The 21238-nt window shown below is 44.3% G+C and overlaps 3 protein-coding genes across 8 annotated transcripts in view; 2 read left to right on the forward strand and 1 right to left on the reverse strand.

Moving 5' to 3' along the window:
* The window catches only part of Hat1 (histone acetyltransferase 1), a 28442-nt gene extending 24054 nt beyond the window's left edge, over nucleotides 1–4388 (forward strand). For all 4 annotated transcript variants that reach the window (XM_084606469.1, XM_084606471.1, XM_084606470.1 and 1 more), the window contains exon 11: nucleotides 3236–4388. In XM_084606469.1, the coding sequence (XP_084462595.1) occupies nucleotides 3236–3415 (180 nt within the window). In that variant the 3' untranslated portion in view covers nucleotides 3416–4388. The remainder of the gene's footprint in view (nucleotides 1–3235) is intronic.
* Nucleotides 3640–9205, reverse strand: Alg13 (Alg13 UDP-N-acetylglucosaminyltransferase subunit). Of its 2 annotated transcripts, none has more exons than XM_084606473.1 (5): nucleotides 9058–9205; nucleotides 8608–8731; nucleotides 8344–8503; nucleotides 7999–8137; nucleotides 3640–6418 (listed from the first exon to the last, which is right to left on the reverse strand). In XM_084606473.1, the coding sequence occupies exons 2-5, from the start codon at nucleotides 8686–8688 to the stop codon at nucleotides 6307–6309; spliced, it is 492 nt and encodes a 163-aa protein (XP_084462599.1). In that variant the 5' UTR covers nucleotides 8689–8731; nucleotides 9058–9205; the 3' UTR covers nucleotides 3640–6306. The 2 variants fall into 2 exon arrangements, with proteins under 2 accessions (XP_084462599.1, XP_084462600.1); XM_084606474.1 differs by lacking the exon at nucleotides 9058–9205 and adding an exon at nucleotides 8828–8989.
* Nucleotides 9206–9255: 50 nt separating this feature from the next.
* LOC146185516 (uncharacterized) overlaps nucleotides 9256–21238 on the forward strand; it is a 72937-nt gene continuing 60954 nt past the window's right edge. For both annotated transcript variants that reach the window (XM_084606465.1, XM_084606466.1), the window contains exons 1-5: nucleotides 9256–9405; nucleotides 10798–10881; nucleotides 15453–15561; nucleotides 19203–19913; nucleotides 20268–20468. In XM_084606465.1, coding sequence (XP_084462591.1) covers nucleotides 10801–10881; nucleotides 15453–15561; nucleotides 19203–19913; nucleotides 20268–20468 — 1102 coding nt within the window. In that variant the 5' untranslated portion in view covers nucleotides 9256–9405; nucleotides 10798–10800. The remainder of the gene's footprint in view (nucleotides 9406–10797; nucleotides 10882–15452; nucleotides 15562–19202; nucleotides 19914–20267; nucleotides 20469–21238) is intronic.

Here is a 21238-nt window from a genome sequence, read left to right on the forward strand (position 1 = left end):
GCTGTTCGCTTTCTCTCCTACGCTGGTTGTGTCGCACTTCCTAAAGGAGGATCCTCCATTGCTGTTCAAGGAAAATCCAAAGCCAGCAGGATCGTGGTAACAATAATGGCACACTAGGAGAACCACGCTAGAAAGGCACGTGCAAGAACACTGCTGCATGCTTGCCACAAAGCTTGCAAAAGCGAAGTGGGAGCCTGGACAAAGCAGATAGGGGAGGATAGTGCAGCGTACCACGGTCAGCGCACCCTCAAAATGGACTGCTCCACTTTGCAGAGGCAGAGGGGGAGTGCTCAACGCTCTCCCTCAGAACGGCAGTGCCTAGCAGTGCCTTACGCCTTCCTTCCTCCTCTGCGTGAGGAAGCGTTCTGTCCTCCTCCGCATCTCTCTGCGGCATGCGAGCTTCCCCGGCGCACCTGACCAACGCATTGGCTCGACATGCTCTGTCCCAATTTCATTTTTTATCTGCCTTTTCCATAAGGCCACGCTGGGCATGCGCTCCTCTCCCTCGGTTGAAAACAAACCCCCCCCTCCCCCCCCTTCCTACCCCCGCGCATGCGCAGTTCTTGGCCTCCGCAATCGGCACAGCTGGAGCTGATCTCGGAGGCTATGTGCAGGTAATATTTGCGACGGACTTACGCGACAGATGGCAGTATCTGTCAAGAACACACGTCACTATTTCGCAGGCAGCTACGTCTCCCAAGGACATTTTCAACCAGTTGCAGGCAGATTTTTGAAACGCTCCCAGTGGGCGCCACATTTTGTGGTAAAGGCGAATTGTCGCTGTATCTTGTCGCTGTATTGTCGCCGCTTACACTCGCGATTTTGAGGTTGGCCCTTTTTTCGTTGACTTTCAATGAACATATCTGATTGTTACAACTGTTAATATAACATGACACCATTGTCATAAGCAGTTTATCTTACCGTAGAACACATGGCAAACCTGGCGGTGCAGCAGCTGCCCATTGTTATATCCGATATATTGTTAAAACCGGTATTGTTATAAGTGGGTTTGATTGTGTATTGCTGGTCTGCATTGAGCCTAGCACTGTAACATTTTCTTACCAAGATTTATTATATCCCAAGCTACAGGTTTTAAAATGGTCCTCATCCATGGGATCTAAGGAAATCGAAGCTCATTCATTCATGCTTCAGGAAGCCAAAAGAATAACTTGGGTTATACGAAAAGACAAATCATTGAATGACCGCTCAAAACTGCCAAAGGCAGTTCACATCATACTAACTATTTTGTTACAGGATGCCAAAAGCATCTTATTTGGTATGCAGTCCCTGTGCATAGTGCACCATGTTTGCATACACCACCAGTCCAGTCTCGGAGAACGACACGGATCCTTCTGTTCACTTGTTTAACCTTTTGTACTTTACCAGTTCTTTTTTTCTAATTCGGATGCTATAGGTATTCCACCACTTAATTTGAATAGGCCTCAGGAGGGAGAGCGTTTTTTGGTGTGAATATGTCATATCCTCAAAATAGCCTTACTGAAACTTTGCCGATCATACAATTTCCCTGATCGTATGCTCGAAATTGCATTTGTGGGCAGTAAAAGATCTCATAGTGCCACACAATTTCTCGGTCAATGCATTCAAAATTTTGACAAATTGTGGACATATACAGTCAGATCTCATTACAATGAACACCACATGAACAAATTTTTAAAATTAACGAATAGTTTTAATATCCCCACCAGATTTCCAACATTTTCAATTAAAACTATTTCATTACTATGAATTTCAGTACAGCGCATATTTCAGAATCACGTTCATAATCTATTTTTTCCTCTATAATCCAGGAACATCAGTATTTTGAATTCCGCTGAAATTAACAGTGCCACAACTCTCTCGTGAGTTTAGGGTGCGGAACCTTGTCGAAGGCTTTCATAAAGTCTAGAAAAATTTGTTGTTAACTGCGATAAAAAAAAAAAAAAAAAAAAAAAAGATCAAGTGGTGACCAGTTGGGAGACAGTAGATAAACCACAAAGAAAAATGGTTTGATTCCAAAAGTTCAGCCAAGGCTCGGCAAATCACATGCTGAAACATTTTGCAACTGGTCGAGAGCAAGGATATTGGGCAAGAATAAGACGATTGACAAGGTCCCATAAGACCTGTGGACTGAGGTTGTGGAACTTCTGCCTGCCATCTCTTCTTTCAATGACTATGACAGCACTGCACTAACGTTGGCAGACTTGACAACGGAGGAGATCGTTAGCAGCGTTCATGAAGTCTAGTGATGATGATGACTTGAGTGAAGAAAGGCATTTGCGTCTCATTTAGCATTTTTCTAAATTGGGCAGTTTGGATAAGTGCATCTTTTGAGGTAAGACATTTTTTTCCTCACCTCACATTTGTCCCCGAGAGCAGTTTGTCCACAAAGTCCTGGTTCCACTTTTCTCAGCTTCGCGTCGGCACGTGGTGTCAGTGGCCATTGGCCGCATATCACTTTGTGAACCGAGCCTAGCCTCATGGTCCCGTTTCAGACACTGATTGGCTCCACTGGCTGTATCTCTTGCTTCCATCTGCATGGTTCTTTCGTTGCCTCGAAATTGTGCGATACTGTAGTAAAGTGCTGTTTTCTCTTTGTACGGTGAAGCCTTCCTTAGCATGACGCAGCCACTTGTGAGTACCCTACCATTTCACTCCTGGAGGGTGTCTGAGGAGGCTCTTATCATCTCGGAGCAGTTCTTTGGTGCGCCCCACAATGTGGCACGGGATAAAGCATTGATGGAAATGTGGAAAATAGTCATTCCATGTCGTTCTTATCTCTAAAGCAGGTGACCATCGCACAGTCTTTTGCTTAACCAAATGACCATGATACAAGTGGTTCCTGGCAGCTTTTAGGGGTCATTCGACGATTTGAACATGTTTTTCCAGTTTTCTGAAGTGAGGTAACAGGCTTTTACTGTAGCTGAAGTCGCGTCGTGAAAAAAGCTGTGGTACCGTGGTGCCTGCTGATACACTGTTACAGCACGTGACGAATGCAGCATTTCATGTTTTTGGAAGCGTAAAAGACAGATGCACAAAACAAGTGCTTGCACACAGTACATTGTTAAAATGCACAGCTGTAAAACTTCGGAAGAAGAGCGAAGCAAATAATAATAAAAAAAGAAAATACGGGAAAGTGCGTGCAGAACCTGAAGTGATAATTTTCAGTTGATGCTTGCAGGTGAATGCAAGCTTGAAGCTTGTGAGGTTGTACTATTTGTTTTTTTTTCTTGCGCAGAAACAAAAGGCTGACGTCGAGAAACTGCAACGGACGATGAGCCCGGAAGAGTTTCGCGCTACTCTGCAGTGCCTCAACGCTGAGAACCGCCTTGAGCAGCTTGAGAGTCAGTACAGGGACTTGGAATTGGAATACAGGCACACCATTGAGCGCTTGGCTGCCACTCCCATCAATAGCTAGCTTGCCACGCTTTGTTCATCGGAAGGTTCATGTGTGCATGTGTGTTTTTTTCTGGTCCATGTGCTGTGCGCTGTTGCATTGGAGGATTTAATATTCCAGTACTAATATAACCATAATATTTTATATTCCATTAGCTGTATTATGCAAACACGTTTATTGTACTTGAGCTTGTCACCAATTATGGTCAAAGCTATAGGGTGTAAAGGAAATAGACTGCTGTCACATTGTTTTTTTTTTTTTTTTTTCTTTTGGTAAGTCTTTTGAAAAAAAACATTTTAGCTGTGTGGTTATAAAAAAAGGTGTAGTCAGTGCAAACTGTCTTCATCATTTTTGTTATACACAGTGAAAGTAAGAAACCTTCTAAGCTAGACGTTTAGTGTGTAGCAAGACTGCCTGCAGAAAACCTTTCAGAATTTTGTGGCTGAATGGTACAAGAGTACAGTAAGCGAAATAATTGTGCTTCGACCTAGTTGGAGCTTGTAATTTTTTGGTCATTTGATTCCGGTGTAGGCTGTCCGGTGACTGAATCTCAAGGGAAAAAGCTTAACCATAAGATAGGCAGCTTGAACACGACTCTAGTATGTTTTGGAGCTTGTAAAATCATATTTATTTCAGTATTTAGTGTCCTGCACAGGTTTGTGAATTTGTCTAGCTTTGGCACGGCAAAAAAAATATCAGCAGTGCACAGCACCTTGTCACTTTGTACATTTGTCACTGTCAACTCGTGTGAAAGAGACCTGTAAGAGTGTCGAAAATATAAGTAATCATCAGCAATGCAATCTTGTGTACCACGTGGCCTGAATGTCATCAATTGTGTGTTGCCGACTGGTGATCCAAGACTCCTAGGTGTAGCAATCGTGTTATGTACTTTGAGGCAATTTTACTATTATGCTGTAATATGTTATATTTCTTTACGGCGTTGGATTCGTTTCACTCTGTGCATGATTTGAAATAAAACTGCTTTACTATTCAAGCTGTGCTTTACTATTAAATAAAACCGTGCTTTACAACTCAAGCTGTTTCATGGAGTGTAGTACTAGCGAACAGTTCGTCATTCAGTAGGACAACCCCTTCCCTCCATCCTCTCTTGGCACATGGATGTCCGGTATATATGCGGGTTATTCATGGCGACGAAAATGGTGCATGTCGTTTAGGCGGGATGACTCTGCTATAACAGTAGTTATGTTAAATGATCATAATTCGTCACATTTTAATTAGTTGGTAATGTTTAAAAATATATTTCCCACATTTCTGCATATGGGCCAGAAACAACAGTGCTTTAAATTTGGATACAAGCCACTGTAGTTTGGCACTAGGATATTTATTCGAGCTCGAAGAGGTTTGAGAAATAGTCCTATTTATTGATAGTTACTTATATAAAAAGGCATCGAATAAGGTTAGAAATGTAGGAGTATGCTGCACTAACACTAGGGACACTCATTCTGTGACAATGTTCCATCCACTGGAGTACTGGCAGCGTGCGGCTTGCTGAGAGACGCAAGGTCTCGCTTGCTTCGTACTGAAGCTACTGCAGGTAGCCTTATTTAGTTTTTCTAGACACTGCCTAGCGTATTAGGCCCAATCCCGTTATCGATGCTATATGAACACAACCACCTGTCATTAAAATAAAGGTGCATTTGATTTTTGCGGTGCTTCAGCAGAAGAGCGATCGAAGTAAGCTTCTTTTTGCCTGAGCTTTCTGAAATGTTTGGTGCATTTTGTATTTCCAGGATATTTTAGCTCTGTGCCAAGATGCATATATTTAATGAATTGGATATATTCAAATCTTTGTTCTTGCAGTAGAAGTAACGCGCTTCATTCAGGGACGGTAGTGCACACATACTGTATTTACATGAATATAACAATCTCGTATTCGTAACTGAGACACGAATATAAAACAATTTTTTTTCTTGCTGGTCCTCAAAGATAGATTGGAAACTGTCAAGAGAAGGCTACTCATTAAAGACCTTGGGATTAGCGGGAAAACACTGGCAAAAAAGTTCAAAGCTGGACCTCACAATACTATTGGTCCCACGGCTTTATCATGTGAACTAGTACACACGGCTGCGGAGTATGAATATAGTCACCGATGACCCACAACGCAGTGAACATGTCAACAGAAATGAGAAACTGTAACACACAATAGCTACTTATATGGTACAGCTAGTGAAGATGCTTTGGCTTTCTGACCAGATCCATGTTATATGGCATTGTTGAAAGACTATCTGTTGATGAACGCTCATTTCATGTTTTGATGCATTCTCTCTTCATGTAGAGAAAGTAAGAAAGGAAACTGTCGGGCAACATCAGTCTTTTGTCATCTGATTTGTTTTCATAATATGTAGTACAATAACTTTAGCTGGTTACAAGAAAGTTAAAGCAGTGTTAGTCTCAATCAGGCTGGCTGCTTATCGGATGGAGGAGGAAGTGAAAGAAGGAAAGAGTTGCCACAGTGGAAGGCTGCGGATCGCTCGACCACCTGGAGTCCTTAATGCGTACCGATATTGCACAACGTATGGGTGCTTTTGCATTTAATCACACGTAGATAGCACCAGAAACAAACGCAGTACTTTATTATGAATATGCCTCATGGATATTAAATGAAGATGCAACACCTGTTGCAAGAACTCCTAAGCCAGTGGATCCACGGGTAAAATTAATTTGCATAACAGTGTAGTAGTTTTTCAACTTCTTTTATTTTGCAAGTAAGGGCAATCACTGCACTGCTGTACAGCCGCGTGTTAAGGCCTATGAATCTTTGCAACAGACTGTCACGCTGCCCAGCAGCATGGTTAAATACCTTGAGGAAATATCTATTTAACGTTTACTTGAGGGTATGGTGAGTGCCCGTCACTGTCATGTATAAATGTGGGTTAGTGAGCCCCAGTTGACTATGACCAGCCCATGATGCCATCCAGCAGCTGAGGAAACCGGTTCAAGTTTGGTTCCGGGAAGGTTCTAAGACGACTCGGTTCCATCTCTTCCAAGGTTGCTTGAAGGTCTCTGCAAAAGCGTGCTTATGTGTTATGGAAAAGGGTACAGATGCGTAGAGCGATAATGATTTGTGTGGCCGCTGTAGGTTGGAACCAACAAGGGAGGGAACATGCAATGAAAATATTGAAGGTCTGGCATATGACAGTCCAGGTTTTGAATCAATAAAGTAAACTGGCAAGTGATGAAAATTAGTGTCAAATTTCAGTTTGGCAAGTGCGATGAGTAAGAATGAGAGTATTGAGATGTTTTGCCCTAGCCCAAGATTTAAATTTTTAGCTCGGCTTTTTAATATGTTGGCTTATCTGACCTACGTATTTGTAAATGGCCATAACTAGGGGTTGGACTTTTCGGTTCAAACTGATTGAAGTATGCCAGACCCAGTTAACAAATTTGGTTTTAATCAAAAAGGTCAGTATTTCTGGCATGCAAGGCAAAGCTAGACGGCTGTTATGTAAAAGTGAAAATGTCTCACTTTACAGTGGATGCCTATACTTTCAATGAACAGTGTATGATAGGTAGATATGTCGTCGGTTCGGATCCCTATCCTAACCTAGCCCTCAGCTTGCCTGGCTGACAGATGCTAAATCCGAAGTAAAATGTTATGATAACCACCTCGAATGCTGCACAAAAAGTGGCTGCATCACACATTTCAAACGAAATCATGTGTGCATTTTTTCCTACATGTTTTTCTCAGTTCTGCGTTACAGTGATGGTGACGCCTTTTCAACCGAAAGAGCTCTATTCGCTATCGTGTAATAATAGTCAAATAGGAAGTCGTAGGTGTGATGTGACTGTGGTATTGCTGGATAAACAGTGCCATTGTAGGATTTGAGGTACAGCTCCGCTAGCTTATACACAACTGCAGACCAGAAAGCACCACTTTCTTGCAGCCTCCTTGCAGCTTGTTCACTATTATTACCAATTTATCACACAGTTAGTCGGTTATGTAAGCTTATCAACTGCACACTGGATACTAGCACAAAACATTAAAGAAAAAAATTATTACAATCTGGCAACCGTGTTGATTGGGTGGCAGTTCAAATGCTGCGATCCACACGCAGATCACTCGATGTCCTGCCTCGCTCAATCCAGCGCAACTACTCAAAGCAAACCTCCCAATGTAGTTTTAGAAGCACAATTCCATTTGCATTTTTGTCTGCTACCTTTCTCATCCAACACGTTACTTTTATTAATGATGATAGTAACTCCTACTGCAAGCACAGCTCCAAGCACTACCATCTGCATGTTAAATACTGGTAAACAAACTGTTCACCGCTCACAAAAGTCCACCCTACTTTCCATCCCACAGAATAATCACATTTAACCATCGTAAAAGTGCTTAACTCATTTGCGAAAATTAATATTTGCAAAAACAAAAAAACTGAAAAGTCCAGCCCGCAGCTAAAAACATTAGTGCATATTTAAAGCTATATGCTGTGTCTGGTGATTAGCTTTGAATAACCAAGGATTGGAAGGAGTGCATAACAAATGAAAGACGTCCTCTAATTAGTTATGAGCAAAAATAGTTGCTGTGCTGTTTTCAAACTGTATGTGACACTAGTACCACACAAGAGCATTTGGCAACTCACTTGCATGTACAGCAGAGCAGATATCCTTCTTTATGCAGTTGACCTGCCAGCTCGCTCTGGTGATTGTGAAGTAGTTTGTCATTCACAACTGCAACTAGCTTCTTCCCAGCTCTGAGGGCTTGGAGGATGCTTCCTGCGCCTGAAATATATGACAATCAAACATTGTGACAGGAACATCATCTGATTAAGCAACTTTAAGAAACAAAAAAGAAAAAAAAAACGTTTCTGGCAAGGTATTTACGCTAGCGTTTGTGCTTGTGAAAAGAAAAATGCTGTGCAACGCTGGCTAAAAAGCTACGCAGCTTCAACTTAAAACTGCAAGCAGTAAAAGATGTATGACCTCACCTCCATGACTTATCACCAATGAAGCTTCGTTTATGTCTCTTGTTAAGGAATCCTTAAAATTGTAGCTCTCCACAGACGGCTCCACATGTCCTTCGACTTTTGGAGTATTCCCTTTCCCAACTTGAAGAAGAACCTTTGTGTAACCTTGGTTCTTCAGGACCTATCGCAATGCCACCATAAGAATAAAGTCAAATAATGCATGCCTTCGCGCGACATTTGGCGCGCTCGAAAGGCGCGCTCGACGGCACACAAAAATATACTCACGCTTAAAACCTCCGGAGATGTGACAGTATCGATAAGTTCGTCGAAGGAAGTTGTCCCTACAGTAACAAACACGGTCTTCATATTTACGTACTAGTGTTCTCGATCAGTCATGGGTGTACAGTACCTGCAATAAGACCAAAAACAATGTGACTGCCTGCGATTGCCAAAACAAATCGCGCGTGCCGTGACAGCCAGAGCATTAACACGAGTGCTTAATTACGATTAAGAAGCCCATGAGTGAAGAGGCCGAAATACGAAGCCATGCAGGTGCAACAAGGTGCCAATTTTGCTTTTTTCACGACGTCACCATCCATGGTGGCATCTTTCCCCAACGTATGCTTGTTGCAATGTACCGAGTTTCACTTCACGCACGTATTGTATATAGATGATAGTCCCCTAACTTCCAGGTCACCAGCAAATACCACGTAGTTGCGAGATATTGCTGCTCACCAAGTTGAAATGCAGCAAAACGCTGTTGCGAAACCGCTTCGCCAGAACAGCAGAACAGTACCGAAAGCAACCAAAACCAAAACCTCAGTCACTCTGCCTCGCAGCCTCCGTGCTCCGTGGCCTAGTGTCTACATCTACCCTCGGCCCCAGGAAACTGCAACTTTACAAACAAAAACTTAAAATGAAAAAATAATAAACGAGGGTATTGTGTTGTTCCAGTGCCTGCTTGCCATGGCGGAAGGGTGGATAATCGGTCTGTGGTGACAATATATTTTTATTGTTCCTTCAAGCTGGCCTGCTCATATCGCCTTCAAATTCGAGCCTGCTATGCATCTTCTGTAGTGTAAGGTAAGCGACTGGACGTTCTTCCTTTAAATGTTGTCATGTTTTTATGTGCCGCCAGCGGCGATCAGTATAATGTTGATGGAACACAGACCTCGCGACGCGTTCGGCGCGGACAGCGTAAAGCAGAAAATTCGAACACATTGGTTGTCAGCTTAATGTCGATGTAGTGGGCAAGCGGTACAGGAGCATTGCTCAAGCGGTTTCGAATTACCTGCGATCACCAGCATAGTACAGGCCGGATCTAGCCCTGTTTTGTAAATATATGAGCGCACTCGCTGCTTGCTTATCTGGTTCAGGGATTGTTTTGTAAGCACGCAAAATAAGAAGGCCCCGATTCTGCCGGTCGCATGACATCTCTGATGTGTTCGATTCCCGGATATATTCAGCCTTGCCACGCTGCTAGATGTATCCTTGCTTCTATGGACGCAGTTCGCCTAGTTGCTTTGCTGGCGTGACATTTGTTCGGTACGCACGTAGGCGCGTTTGTGCCATGTTCCGTCAGGTAGTGAGATCTCCGGCTTTCTTATCAAAATATTCTCGTTACTGCGTGGTCGTTCGAGGCCGCGAACATCTGTTGATAGCTGATAGCTGACTAGGACGGTGCAAGGCCCGTATGAGTAAGTATGCTTGAGGTGGCGAATAGCGTTTCATGTTTTTCGCGAAACAAATGTCACTGCGTTCTGCCTCAGACACCATGCAAGACTGATAGTTCGGCCGTCGTCTGGTCACTGCTACGATGGCTGGTCATTGCATGCGTCGCAACGTGATCGTAGTACCGGCAAAGGTGGAACGATGCAGCCGACCGTAAACTTGCGTGCTTGACTGCACGCATTTTCTACTTTATCGCATTGATCGCCGGTCGATGTTTTTGTGTTAGTGAAGCAGCATTTAGCTTTTTGTTCTGGTGTTCCGCGAGCCTTTTCCCAGAGGTCTGTGCAGTAGAGAAAAAAGTGACGTTGACTGTTTATTTATATTTATTGTACTTTGGCCACTAGTGCGTGCAGACCTCCGGGAAACAATATCAGGGCTTCTTTGTCACCATTTATTATCTAATTTGTTGTCCTTGGTATGTTTTGTCGCAGTTGTGAAGTGTAATTGCAGAAGTTAATGACAAAAGATTGAAAAATGCTGCTGGGCTTCTATATTTAATTTAATGCATGATTGCTGTCAGGCTTTCTTTAATGTTTTTCAGAATGCCAATGGTGCATGAAAAAGCGTTTCAACCTCATTTGTTGTCTATTATTGGGAGCATAAAAATACTCAAATGAAGAATACTTTTACTACAGTTATTCATATTTTGTGTACGTGTGAACAAAATGTTCTTGAATAAAGGTATGAATATTGCAGACGAGTCTCCTTTGGTGGACTACCTATGCTGTTCATACTTTTTTGCAGATTATGGAAGACCAACTTCTGTCCCCGAGCAGTCAGGCTGCTCAATGGGGTCATTCCTCAGGCCTTGTCAAAGGCCAGCCAAAGGCAAGTTTCCATAGTGTAGTTTGGACATCCAACCTTTTCCAGCCATTGTTATTCAATGTGAAATATTTGATAAAGGCTTCTCGTCCATATGCTTAAGCTTGACTGGTGTTTGTACCACCATTTCTATTTATTTATTTCCAATACTTTGTTCTGCTGCCATAAGTTTAGACAAGGGTTGTTGTTATGCAAAGCGTATGCAGCTAGTTTGGCCGAAAAGGCGGTGCCATCGCCATAACCCAGAATTGAAGGCAAAAAAAAAAAAAAGAGAGAGAGAGAGAAGGAAAACAAAATACCCACGTGTCTTCATATTACAATTATGACTCGGTCATTATTTGTATGCCCCGCCGGGGTGGTGCAGTGGTAAGATGCCCAACTACTGTGCCGGAGTACCCGGGTTCGAACCCAACCTCGGCGGCTGCGTTTCGATGGAGGCAAAACGATGAGGGGTCCGTGTGCTGTGCGATGTCAGCGCACGTTAAAGATCCCTACGGGGTCGAAATTACTCCGTGGAGATCCACTTTCACTCCCACCTTCCTCCCTTCCCTTACGGCGCGGTTCAGGTGTCCACAGAAACAAGTGTGACAGATACTGCGCCTTCCCCTTCCTGTGAACCAGTTATTGTTATCATATTATTATTTGTGTGGCATTCAAGGTGGCAGCACTCTTTCACTTCCCATTTCGCACCTTTCTGCTAGTCAAGTTGTAGGCTAGTTTGTGACAGGGATCCGAAACGATGACACAGTTGTATGCCACTAATTGTAAGTAGGTGTTCGCAGAGAAGTGAGACAAATACTGCATCTTCCTTTCGCCCAAAACCGAACCACCTAAAGACATTTAACATTTTGCCAAACTATGTGCCAGAATCCCTATGCAAAACATTTGTGGAATGGAAGGACTGTTAAAGGCTCTATCACATCTACTCTTAGCACAAAGCTTAAGTGTCCTCCTAGTTCTTGCTTCATTTTCCTGCATCGTTTATGCTCCCTGTATGTCTTTAAACATGCGTCTACTGTATGGCTGTTGAATTTACGGAAAGTGCAGCCTGTTTTGCACTAAGCATTTGCCTTTGCCAACATTATGCTTCATTTTTGAAGGGACATAAAACGGTGTCAATAATCATATCGCAGTTCATTCAGTCTCTACTGCAGGACGTTGTGAGCAGTGCCATACTTAAAGGTACTATGTTAGCCCTACTATTTGCAAGTAATTGTAACAAGTTGTAGTGCCTTATTAGGTCCAGGCCAATCCGTATGTTTTCAGCTACCCTCACTCATAGGATGTCAGGTAGGAGACATGACCTGAGCAAGTCCTGTTGTTGATCTTAAGTGACAGTGTCAGTTCTTGTAACTGTTGGAAGTACAGCTGATTTCGCATTTTGGTGATAGTCATCAGGGTACACTGTATGACGCAGAGGAAAGATGGAGCATATGATTAAATTAATTTTTAATTGCACATTAATTGCACTTTGAATGCTACCCCTTAAATATCTCGAGAGACCCCACGTGCTGACCCCCTGCCAATCCCGAGTATATTTGTGTTGCCTCTGTAATTCACTCACTGCCACTTCCGATATTACATGGGTAAAAATAATGTTCTGGGCATGTCATGCATGTCATGGTATTTGTGGAGAAGCCACATAAGCACAAAGCTTGCCTCGTAAATTTTAAATATGGAGCGGATGTTTCTCCATCCGCATGATCATCATCAACACCGCGCCACTTCCTCGTCAGCAGTGTAGCCCGGTGAGACAGCGTGCAACATGCATCCGCGGTTTGATGCGCGAAGAAGATGTGGAACTGCTGGTGAATTCTGACTCTGATGGAAGTGGTAACGATGAAGCTGCTGGTCTAAATACAGCTTGTTGAACGGGGAAGAAGTGCCCTTGCCACCTACGAAGTCGGGCAGTAAGAAGAAACCTGCCGAGTCTAATAAAAGTATTTAATAAACGTGTCCTGCTGAGCTTCGCAGGGCATTACTAGCATAAAATTTCCATATACCTAACATGTAAAAAAAAAAAAAAGTCTCGGACAACACAGAAAACAAAAAACAAGAACAGCAGTGAGTGTGCAGCAGTCCCAAAAAAAACTCTGCAGTCCAGACACCAAATATCAGTTGTGTTAATCCTTTGTAATGGTAAGGAAGGCATGAGTAAAAATAAATTGCAATGTTGGATTTTATTTTTACCAAGGGAAAGCTTTGCCTTAAGAGCATATCGCCTCTTCATTCTGCAGATACTTTCATACTTTTTGTTTCGGTTGATTTTGGAGAAAGGAAGCAACAGTATTTGTCTCACTTCTCACTGAACGTTAAGCTTCTGAAGTTTTTCGTTGAGACCGAAAGCTATCTGTATAAGGTGCTCGATTCCGCAACAGTTTTGTTAGAAACACTGCAGCTATTATGGAGAATTTTACAATTTGTGCATGCATCTATTTTCATATGTCCATAAGCTGAAAGCCAAAACTAACGAGTGAGTGGGATGGTAATCACATGTCACTAGAAGGGATGTGCTAAAATCTATTGTTATCCTCATCTGCTAGTAATTGGACATGTTCAGAATAGAGCAGCACTCATTCTTCTTTGCATACCTCAAGCTATTACAGCTCAGTAATGTGTGCCTTGTTGATGAAGGTTGTAGTGGACCTTTCGTTTCATATCGCATCATTCAAGAAATACAATGCATTGTGGCGCCATCGAGTAGCAGAACCTGAAAGCACATCATCGGCAATGCAGAGGGAGCATTGATTTCCATGAAAGCTTTCACTGGACATAATGTACATTATTATAAAACATACTGAGCGCTCCTGAAAGAAACAGTGCACTTAAAATATATACCTGACAAGCAGCATTGTGGTGAGATTTACAGATGATGGCAGGGTCTCTCTGCAAAACGGTACTTCAGTTTGCTTTGTGTAACTTTTCATGCCAAATTAAAATAAATCTTCATTTTTTTTTTAATGTAGGAAAACTCTGCCTTCGCAATATCGGGCAAGATCTTTTCATATCGACCATAACCTCGTGACACGTTTTGGTCAGTGTTTGGTCCCTTTAAAAGCTGTCATGAATTAGAACAGGAAAGCGGCAGTTACTTACATCATGGTTCCGTTGTGCTGGACATGTCCTTAATTGAATTTGATGGCATAGCCACTATTGCAAAGTTTGTGCATAGAAGAATGCAGCATGTACACCACATATGAGCCCTTCATTCATTTGCTCACCACTTTGCATAGGCAAACACAGGTTCTAGGATTTTCCGGCCTTCTAGCATCCTAAGAAGATTAGTTGTAACTTAAACTGGATTAACAAACATGAGAAGAAGTTTATTATTTACAAGGCATGGGCAAATTTCCTGGAGTTTACGCACGCTAATGTGTTGTGCGCCATTCCAAGTTTGGAAACATGCGACTAACAACGTGCTGGTCATACCTTTTTAATAAAAGAAATTCAAGTGAGGAAATATTTGAGTGCCGGCTTATGCACTCAGTATATCGAGCCTAATCTGATAAAATCTCATTCAAGAACCTGAAAACGTTGGGACAATTTCCATGTATTGCTGGATTGCTTTGCACTAAATGTCTCTTCATTGGCCTATGTACAGTTCTCGAAATGCTTTCTTCTGTGTGTGAAGTACTACTGAGTTTGTGGATTTTTCATTACTCTCGCAGTTTAAGGTGTCACACAGAAACTTCTATGTTATAAAAGAGCACTGAACAAGGGTAGAGGGTTAGAAAGCCTCAGTTCGCAGGTCGAGCCAACGTTTCAACAAGTGGACTTGTCTTCGCCTGGGCAAAGCGATCATCACTGGAAGGGCTTTAAATATGCTTTTGCTTCTGAAAAAGAAAAGCTGTGGATGGGGAGAGTGGTTGATAAGAAATTAGGTCAAGGAGGGGGGTATGGGGAGGGTGGGTGAGAAGAAAGTAGGCCAAGGAGTGAAAAAAATATTTAAAAATTTTTCTTCAGTATGTATTTCTCAGCCTGGAACTTGTGATCCTGAGGCCCGAAAAAGAAATAAAAGCAGCAGTACCAGGAAAAACTACAATGCAGGGTAAATGATTAGTCACCACAAGATTAGTCCCTACTCCTTGACCTATTTTCTTCTCACCCACCCTCCCCCTCCACATTCCTTGACCTACTTTCTTCTCACCCACTCTCCCCCTCCCCAGCTTTTCTTCTTTCGAAGCAAAAGCGTATTTAAACCCCTGCCAGTGATGATCACTCTGCCCAGAAAAAGACAAGTCCACTTGTCGAAATGTTGGCTTGACTTGCGAACTGAGACTTTCTCCCCTCCACCCTTGTTCAGTGCTCTTTCATGCCGTGTAAGCAATCTTCTTCCTCTCATTCTACCTAGAAACTTATATGTGTCATAAGTGGTGGTCGAAGTCAGGTTTTTTTTTTTAGTTTTAAAACTGTACAATTTCATCATGGTTTGCTTTTAGTTGGGGTTGGTTGTAAGAATTGTCCATGGAAATTGAGTAACGATAAGCGGGTACCTTCTGTACGTAAGCACCTGGAGTTTCAGTGGAAGAAAGAAAGGGATCGTTTGCAAGCTGTTATTCACAAGTGCCGTATTGCAGGTGGCCCAAGAAGTGGTTCCTGAAGAAAGCCCGCCACCTTCACTCTCCTCCATATTTGAGACCGCATTTGGTGCCACCGTAACCCAGTCATCAGCTGAGCTGCCAAATGGTACGGGGGCTTACACAGTTCTTCACTAGGCTTTTCATCCCTGACAATTTTCATCCCTGTACCTTTTTTTTCCAGTTCGTTTGGTTTTTGTTTTTGGTTTTAGTATAGGATTTTGTGTCCCAAAGCAACTTGGGTTATGAAAGACGCCATTGTGGAGGACTCTGGAAATTTCAACCACCTTGAGTTCCTTAGTGCACCAACACCACACAGTGCATGGGAGCCTTGCTTTTCAGCTCTGTGTAAAAGTGGCTGCCACGGCTAGGATTGGATCCTACATTCTTGAGTTCACCACTCGAGTGCCTTGACTACTAGAGCTGTGTTCAGAATATGTGCGCTATGTACAGATCTTGCATAAGGATAGTAAGCGTAAGCATAAAAAACGTAATGTTTCTGTTCAGACTGCTGTCGCATTGAGTGTAAGATGCGCAATGTCCGTAGCCAGCGTGGGCATAAATGTCAGCGGACCCACACAAATACGTCTGTTACTGCGCGACCAATGCGCATAGCCGTTTCTGTTTTCTCCTTCCGGTCACGGAACTTCCGATTCTCCCAGATTTCGCACGCAAACCAGCTAGCAGGCGACATCATCCAAGACTGCTGCGCTGCTGCAGTGTCTCTGCTCGCTGGTGTTATTGGCGTTGTGTCGGTGATTGTGTCTGCATGCAGCTTGATCATGTGCAGTACGGAATCCTCTTCGCTGTGTAATTATCAGCCTCTCATAAAAAAGTTTGACAGGGACTGGTTCTTTACTACCAGTGGCTGAAATCTCACCGAGAGAAGTGCATAACGATGCCTGGCTGCAAATTGCCAGTGCACTGTGTCAAAGCAGTAAGTGCTTTTTCAATATTTTTTCATGTGCGAACAAGCTCTCAACAATCAAATGCTTCCTCCAGTTTAGAAAAGTGAGGTTATGGCGGCGGTAGATGCCCGCTTCGTCCCAGTGCATTCTCGCTGGGGCAACATTGCAGTCGGACTGCAGAACGGAGCTGGCGTGGACCCACCGATGTTTGAAAGAAGCTCACCGTAAAAGAGAAAAAAGAATAACGGCATCTTTTGCGAGGGGGACAAGGTTCCGTGGATGTTTCCATGTCTGTCGCGCACACCGGCTTATTGTTTGAAGTCAGTAGTACGCCCTTTGAGTCGCCGCCCCAGCCCGTCTCCAAGATTGCTCAGGGGCACTGGTAAACTGGATATCGCAAGCAGTGATGCAGGCGGACCGCATGCCAGGACTATGTGCAAGCATGCTGCCTTGCTCCTTTTATGAAGTGTTGCAGGGCAGCAGCATCAGACGTTTGCCAAAAGAGTATTGGAGAAGCGCGAGGACGGAAGCTGGCGTGCAAGACCACTGTCACATCATGTTGACAGGCATGGGCTATCGAGGAAGATTTGACAAACCCAAATTCTATTACTCATCCTTCTGCATATGTTCAGCACATAGACGATGATAATCTCATTGTGAGCTTGAAGAGCTCTGACCTCCACTATCAACCGCTTGCTAACCGGCACCATGTTGATAAGTGCCCAGTTGGCCCAGAGCGGTGGTTGGCCGGTCGTAAAGAACGTATCTTGCCGAACGGCCCAGTATGAACATGCACAGTCGCAAGCTACGTAAACCGGAGTTCCAGCAGCTATGCATACTGCGATAAATACGACACTTATGACAGATGCGATGGTAATCTGAACACAGCTTAAGCCACTATGGCAGGGCTTGGGCAGTTAATTTGTCTTTAAAGGTGGGTTCACACGACGGAAAAAATCTCAAAGCGCTCTCGCGATCAAGCATGACGCAACCCTACGTCAGTGATTTCTGCTGTTCCGCTTCAGTCCATGACCAGCGGTTCCCGATATGGCCATGAGACCTTTTCGCAATTTCAAACCTTCATGAATGACACTTTCTTTTTGCTTTTTTTTGTCTCGCGGAAACCATCCAGCCACTTTCCCAGAGCCCAAGCATGCACAACATAACATAATATTGACTAAAATGCTGGGAGGTAGCAAAAAACAGCTTTTAGGGACTGACTTGTTTGGCCATGAAGCCGGCAAGCATGGGCGACTCGCACTATTCTGTATTTTGCACGATGCTTGTATTGCGCACAGCAATATATTTGTTACCCACAGTCGCGCAAAAAAGATAGCAGGTGCTCATACTTTAAGTATCAAGTGACAGTTGTTTTTATTTTGGAGTACAACTAGTCTGTAATTTAAAGCCATGTTATTCCTTCACGCAGTCTTGTGTGGTTTGTGCAGAAATTACTGTCGCAGCCTCTTTCAGCTGCACAGCACTAAATGCATGAGCTTTGTGGCCTGCACAGGGCAGTCTCTCCAAGGTATTTGTTTCTTTCCTCCAGCATTTTAGCGCATATATAGTTGCGCTGCATAAGCTTCGGTCGGCCGAGAGCACAGGGCCAGCAGTGTGAATGATTATCTTTTCCATGGGCTGAAAGTAGCGTGTTAAGTTGTCATTGTGTAACGTGATTGCTTGCATTGCCGAGAACTGTATATTATATCACATCGAGCGGGACAGTCATCAGCACAGCAATACTTCGGCAAAACAGCGCAGAAGCAGCAGCAACAGTGCAGTCCCGCCACAGGCCACTGCGCGGCTGTCTAATGTCCATAACGGAGGCTACCCCGGACAACAGTGTGCCCGTGCAGGCTCTCCTCTCGCACCTTGTGTTAATACTCGCCGCGGACGTGCGGACCGCGCATCAGAGATCTAGTGATTAATAGCCTCTCAGTTCAGTCCATCGTGTGAATACACCTTAAGGCATGCCACTGATGTCAATGCCTTATTGGCATTACTGTGTGTATCATATTTATAGAAGTTACGACCACTTGCAGCTTTCTGCTTTATTCTTTAAGAGAAAGGGTTCCACTCTCCAAAACAAATTGAGTTGTGTTTTTGTACCATTGGAAGTAAGTAGTGTGCGAGTGTAGTTTTATCGTATAGTGTGATGATTCTAAAGAAAAGCAGGCTGTAACAAGCATACTTGAGTAAGAATCTAGGAGAACTTTTCTAATATAGTACATTTCAATAAGAGCTGCTTTGATGCTTCCCTAGTATCCTAAAAGGCATAAGCTGCAGTTTCAGGTTCTATTGCTGGACCAGGAGAATGGAGAACTATATTGGAATATGGGACGTTCTTCACTGCATCAAAAAATTTAGCTTAATGGGGCTTATGGCTTATCTGCTGACTTCAAAAAGTCAAAGCAGAACACAGTATAGATGCATAGTACGGCACACTCAACACAGGTTGGAGCTCGTGGTGCAAAAATGGCACCACGGCTGTGTGGCCTCTTGTCAGTGTGAGCGCTAAGATGTACTCCAGAGTGCTGAAGGTCAAAGGTGCATATGTTGCCATTTGTCATTTGAGAAGCTGTGCTTGTTATGGTACAAGTCTGCATTGCTATCCGTTAGAGTGGATTGTAATGATGTTGCACCTGTGTTATTCTGCTTTGATGTGTGCCACTACGCATGGCCTCTGCCTTTAATTTGCGGGGAATGTATGTTCAAGTAGGCACGTCTTACTGATGTGTTGTTCGCTCCCCCCCCCCCCCCCTTTTTTTTTTCGCTCCTGTGAAAGCTGGCCCTTCTTGCCTTCCAACTGCGGCTGTTTTTGCTTCTGTCTCCCTGGTTGCAGTTCCAGAGATGCCCATAGACTGTGGTTCCCCCCTCTTTGCTTCTGCCGATGAAGATGCAGAGAGTGCATCGAGTCGGCTCGATCGCGGAGGTGTCCGTGGCAGCCGCTGTGGTTATCGTCGTGCCTCTCCTCACCCAGCCTCCTATCCTCTCTCTTCGTACTCCCCCCCTGGGCCTCAGTCTTTCACCCCCTTCTCTCCCGCCCCCTCTCACCACCTCCTTTCCCTCACTGATCTCCGCATGGACATGCGGCTAGCTTCAAGGAGTGGCAATGCAGCAGCTTTCTTGTCTGCCACCAACGTTGGCTCTCAGAGCCGGGACTGGCATCCGACCAGTGTCGTCACGCCAAGCATCATTTCGGCCAGCGTCTGCTCCCCAGGGGTGGTTTCGTCGGGCATTGTTTCTCCCGGTGTTGTTTCGCCTGGCATTGTTACGACACCAAGCTTGGCACCAAGCGGCAAGCTTGAGAGTGCGGATGCACGGCACCGCAAGCGTCTTCTCAGCGAGGGCGAGGGTGGCCGTCGCAAGAAGGAGAAGCCACGCAAGCTGTACCCTCCATTGTGGGCATCGATTCCGGCTCCTTCCGGCTCGTCCTTCTGCCAGAGGGTCGACAGCCGTCGGAGAAGCTCGGAGAGTGGGGACACTTCCGATGGCAGGCAAGATGGGAGGCGCGGGTCTGAGCCAAGAGATGTCGGCACCCCCCCATCCCCCAGTGAGTGCTGGATTTGTGCAAAGTGCCCCGAGTGAATTGTTGCAGCTCTGGTGTGTTGTATAAAGCGGAGGAAAAAAAGGCCACATGTAAAATTGTCTTGGCTGGTGGCTTGAAGGCATCTCTCCCTGTCTTTGCCCTGTCTCTGCTTGCTTCTCCCTTCTCGTCTTGCATTTCTTTCCTCTGTGAAGGGACCAAAAGCTTTGTTGAGTTGCAGGCCAGAATGGCTGCTAGGTTCATGCATGCCTTTGCCCTTGGGCTGTGGCCTAGAATATTTCTATGCCCGAGCTTTTCTTTATGCATTTTGGTCGAGATTCTTGGCTGTGTTCCAGCCACTGCTGCTGTGCCCGTTTCCAGGTTCCCCATTGGCCAGGATGTCTCACCAAAAGTCTTGCAGCAGGGTTGACCAAGCATCTTCCAGCAGTGACAGTGACACAGATGTTATTGTTGCCACACCACGGGCTACAATACACAGTGTGCACAGCCAAGACCACAGCTACGTGGAAAGCCGACGGGGTAGGGAGCATCAAAGCCGAGCTTCTCCTAGGGACCATCCTGGTGAGTTGTGGATTAAAGAGGGAATGTGCAGGAAAGGGAAATTGCCATGGATGTGAGTTGATGTCTATGTAGTGTCACATGGAGAAGAAAACTGCAGCAGTGGTGCTTGGTGGCATTTGTACCAGCTTTTAACACTGCATTTAGTTGCTGGAGGGATAGTAAAATGCACCAATGTTTTAAAATGTTTTAAAGCAAGTGTATGTGTTAGCATGCAGAAGCCATGGTAAAACGCTGCTTACCCACCACAGTGGAACCCCGTTCATACGCTTTTCACCAGACAGGGGGAACAAAAAAAACGCAACAGCTGGGAGAAAACAACGGTGAGGAAAGTTCCAAAAATGAATGAAAACAGTGCAGCTTTGACTTGAAACTGTTTATTGAGCTTAAAAACAAAAAAACTTACTTTAAAGAAAATTTAAAATGATGGACTGCTGTTCCTTTCGGAATTGCCGTTTCTTTCGCTCGCTGGAAAGCACCACACGTTTCTCAATAGCCTGAAAGGCCGCATTGGTGTCAGAATCGCTTTGAGTGGCAACATACCTGCTGAGGAGGTCCAGAGCCAAGAAGGTTTATACAAAGCATTGTTCTGTCAATTCCCGGAATCGAGCAGCTCATGCTCCTCATCATCGCAGTCAGCAGCTTCACTTGTGACCTATTTCGCAACGGTCTCGGCAATGCACTCTTGACGTCACGACAGCAGCATCCACAGCGACATAGTCATGTACGACTCCCATGGCACCCAGCACATTCATAGCCTCAGCTAGCTCTTG

Source organism: Amblyomma maculatum, chromosome 6 (genome assembly GCF_055883805.1).
Source record: "Amblyomma maculatum isolate TAMU_Amacu chromosome 6, ASM5588380v1, whole genome shotgun sequence".
NCBI lineage: Eukaryota > Metazoa > Arthropoda > Arachnida > Ixodida > Ixodidae > Amblyomma > Amblyomma maculatum.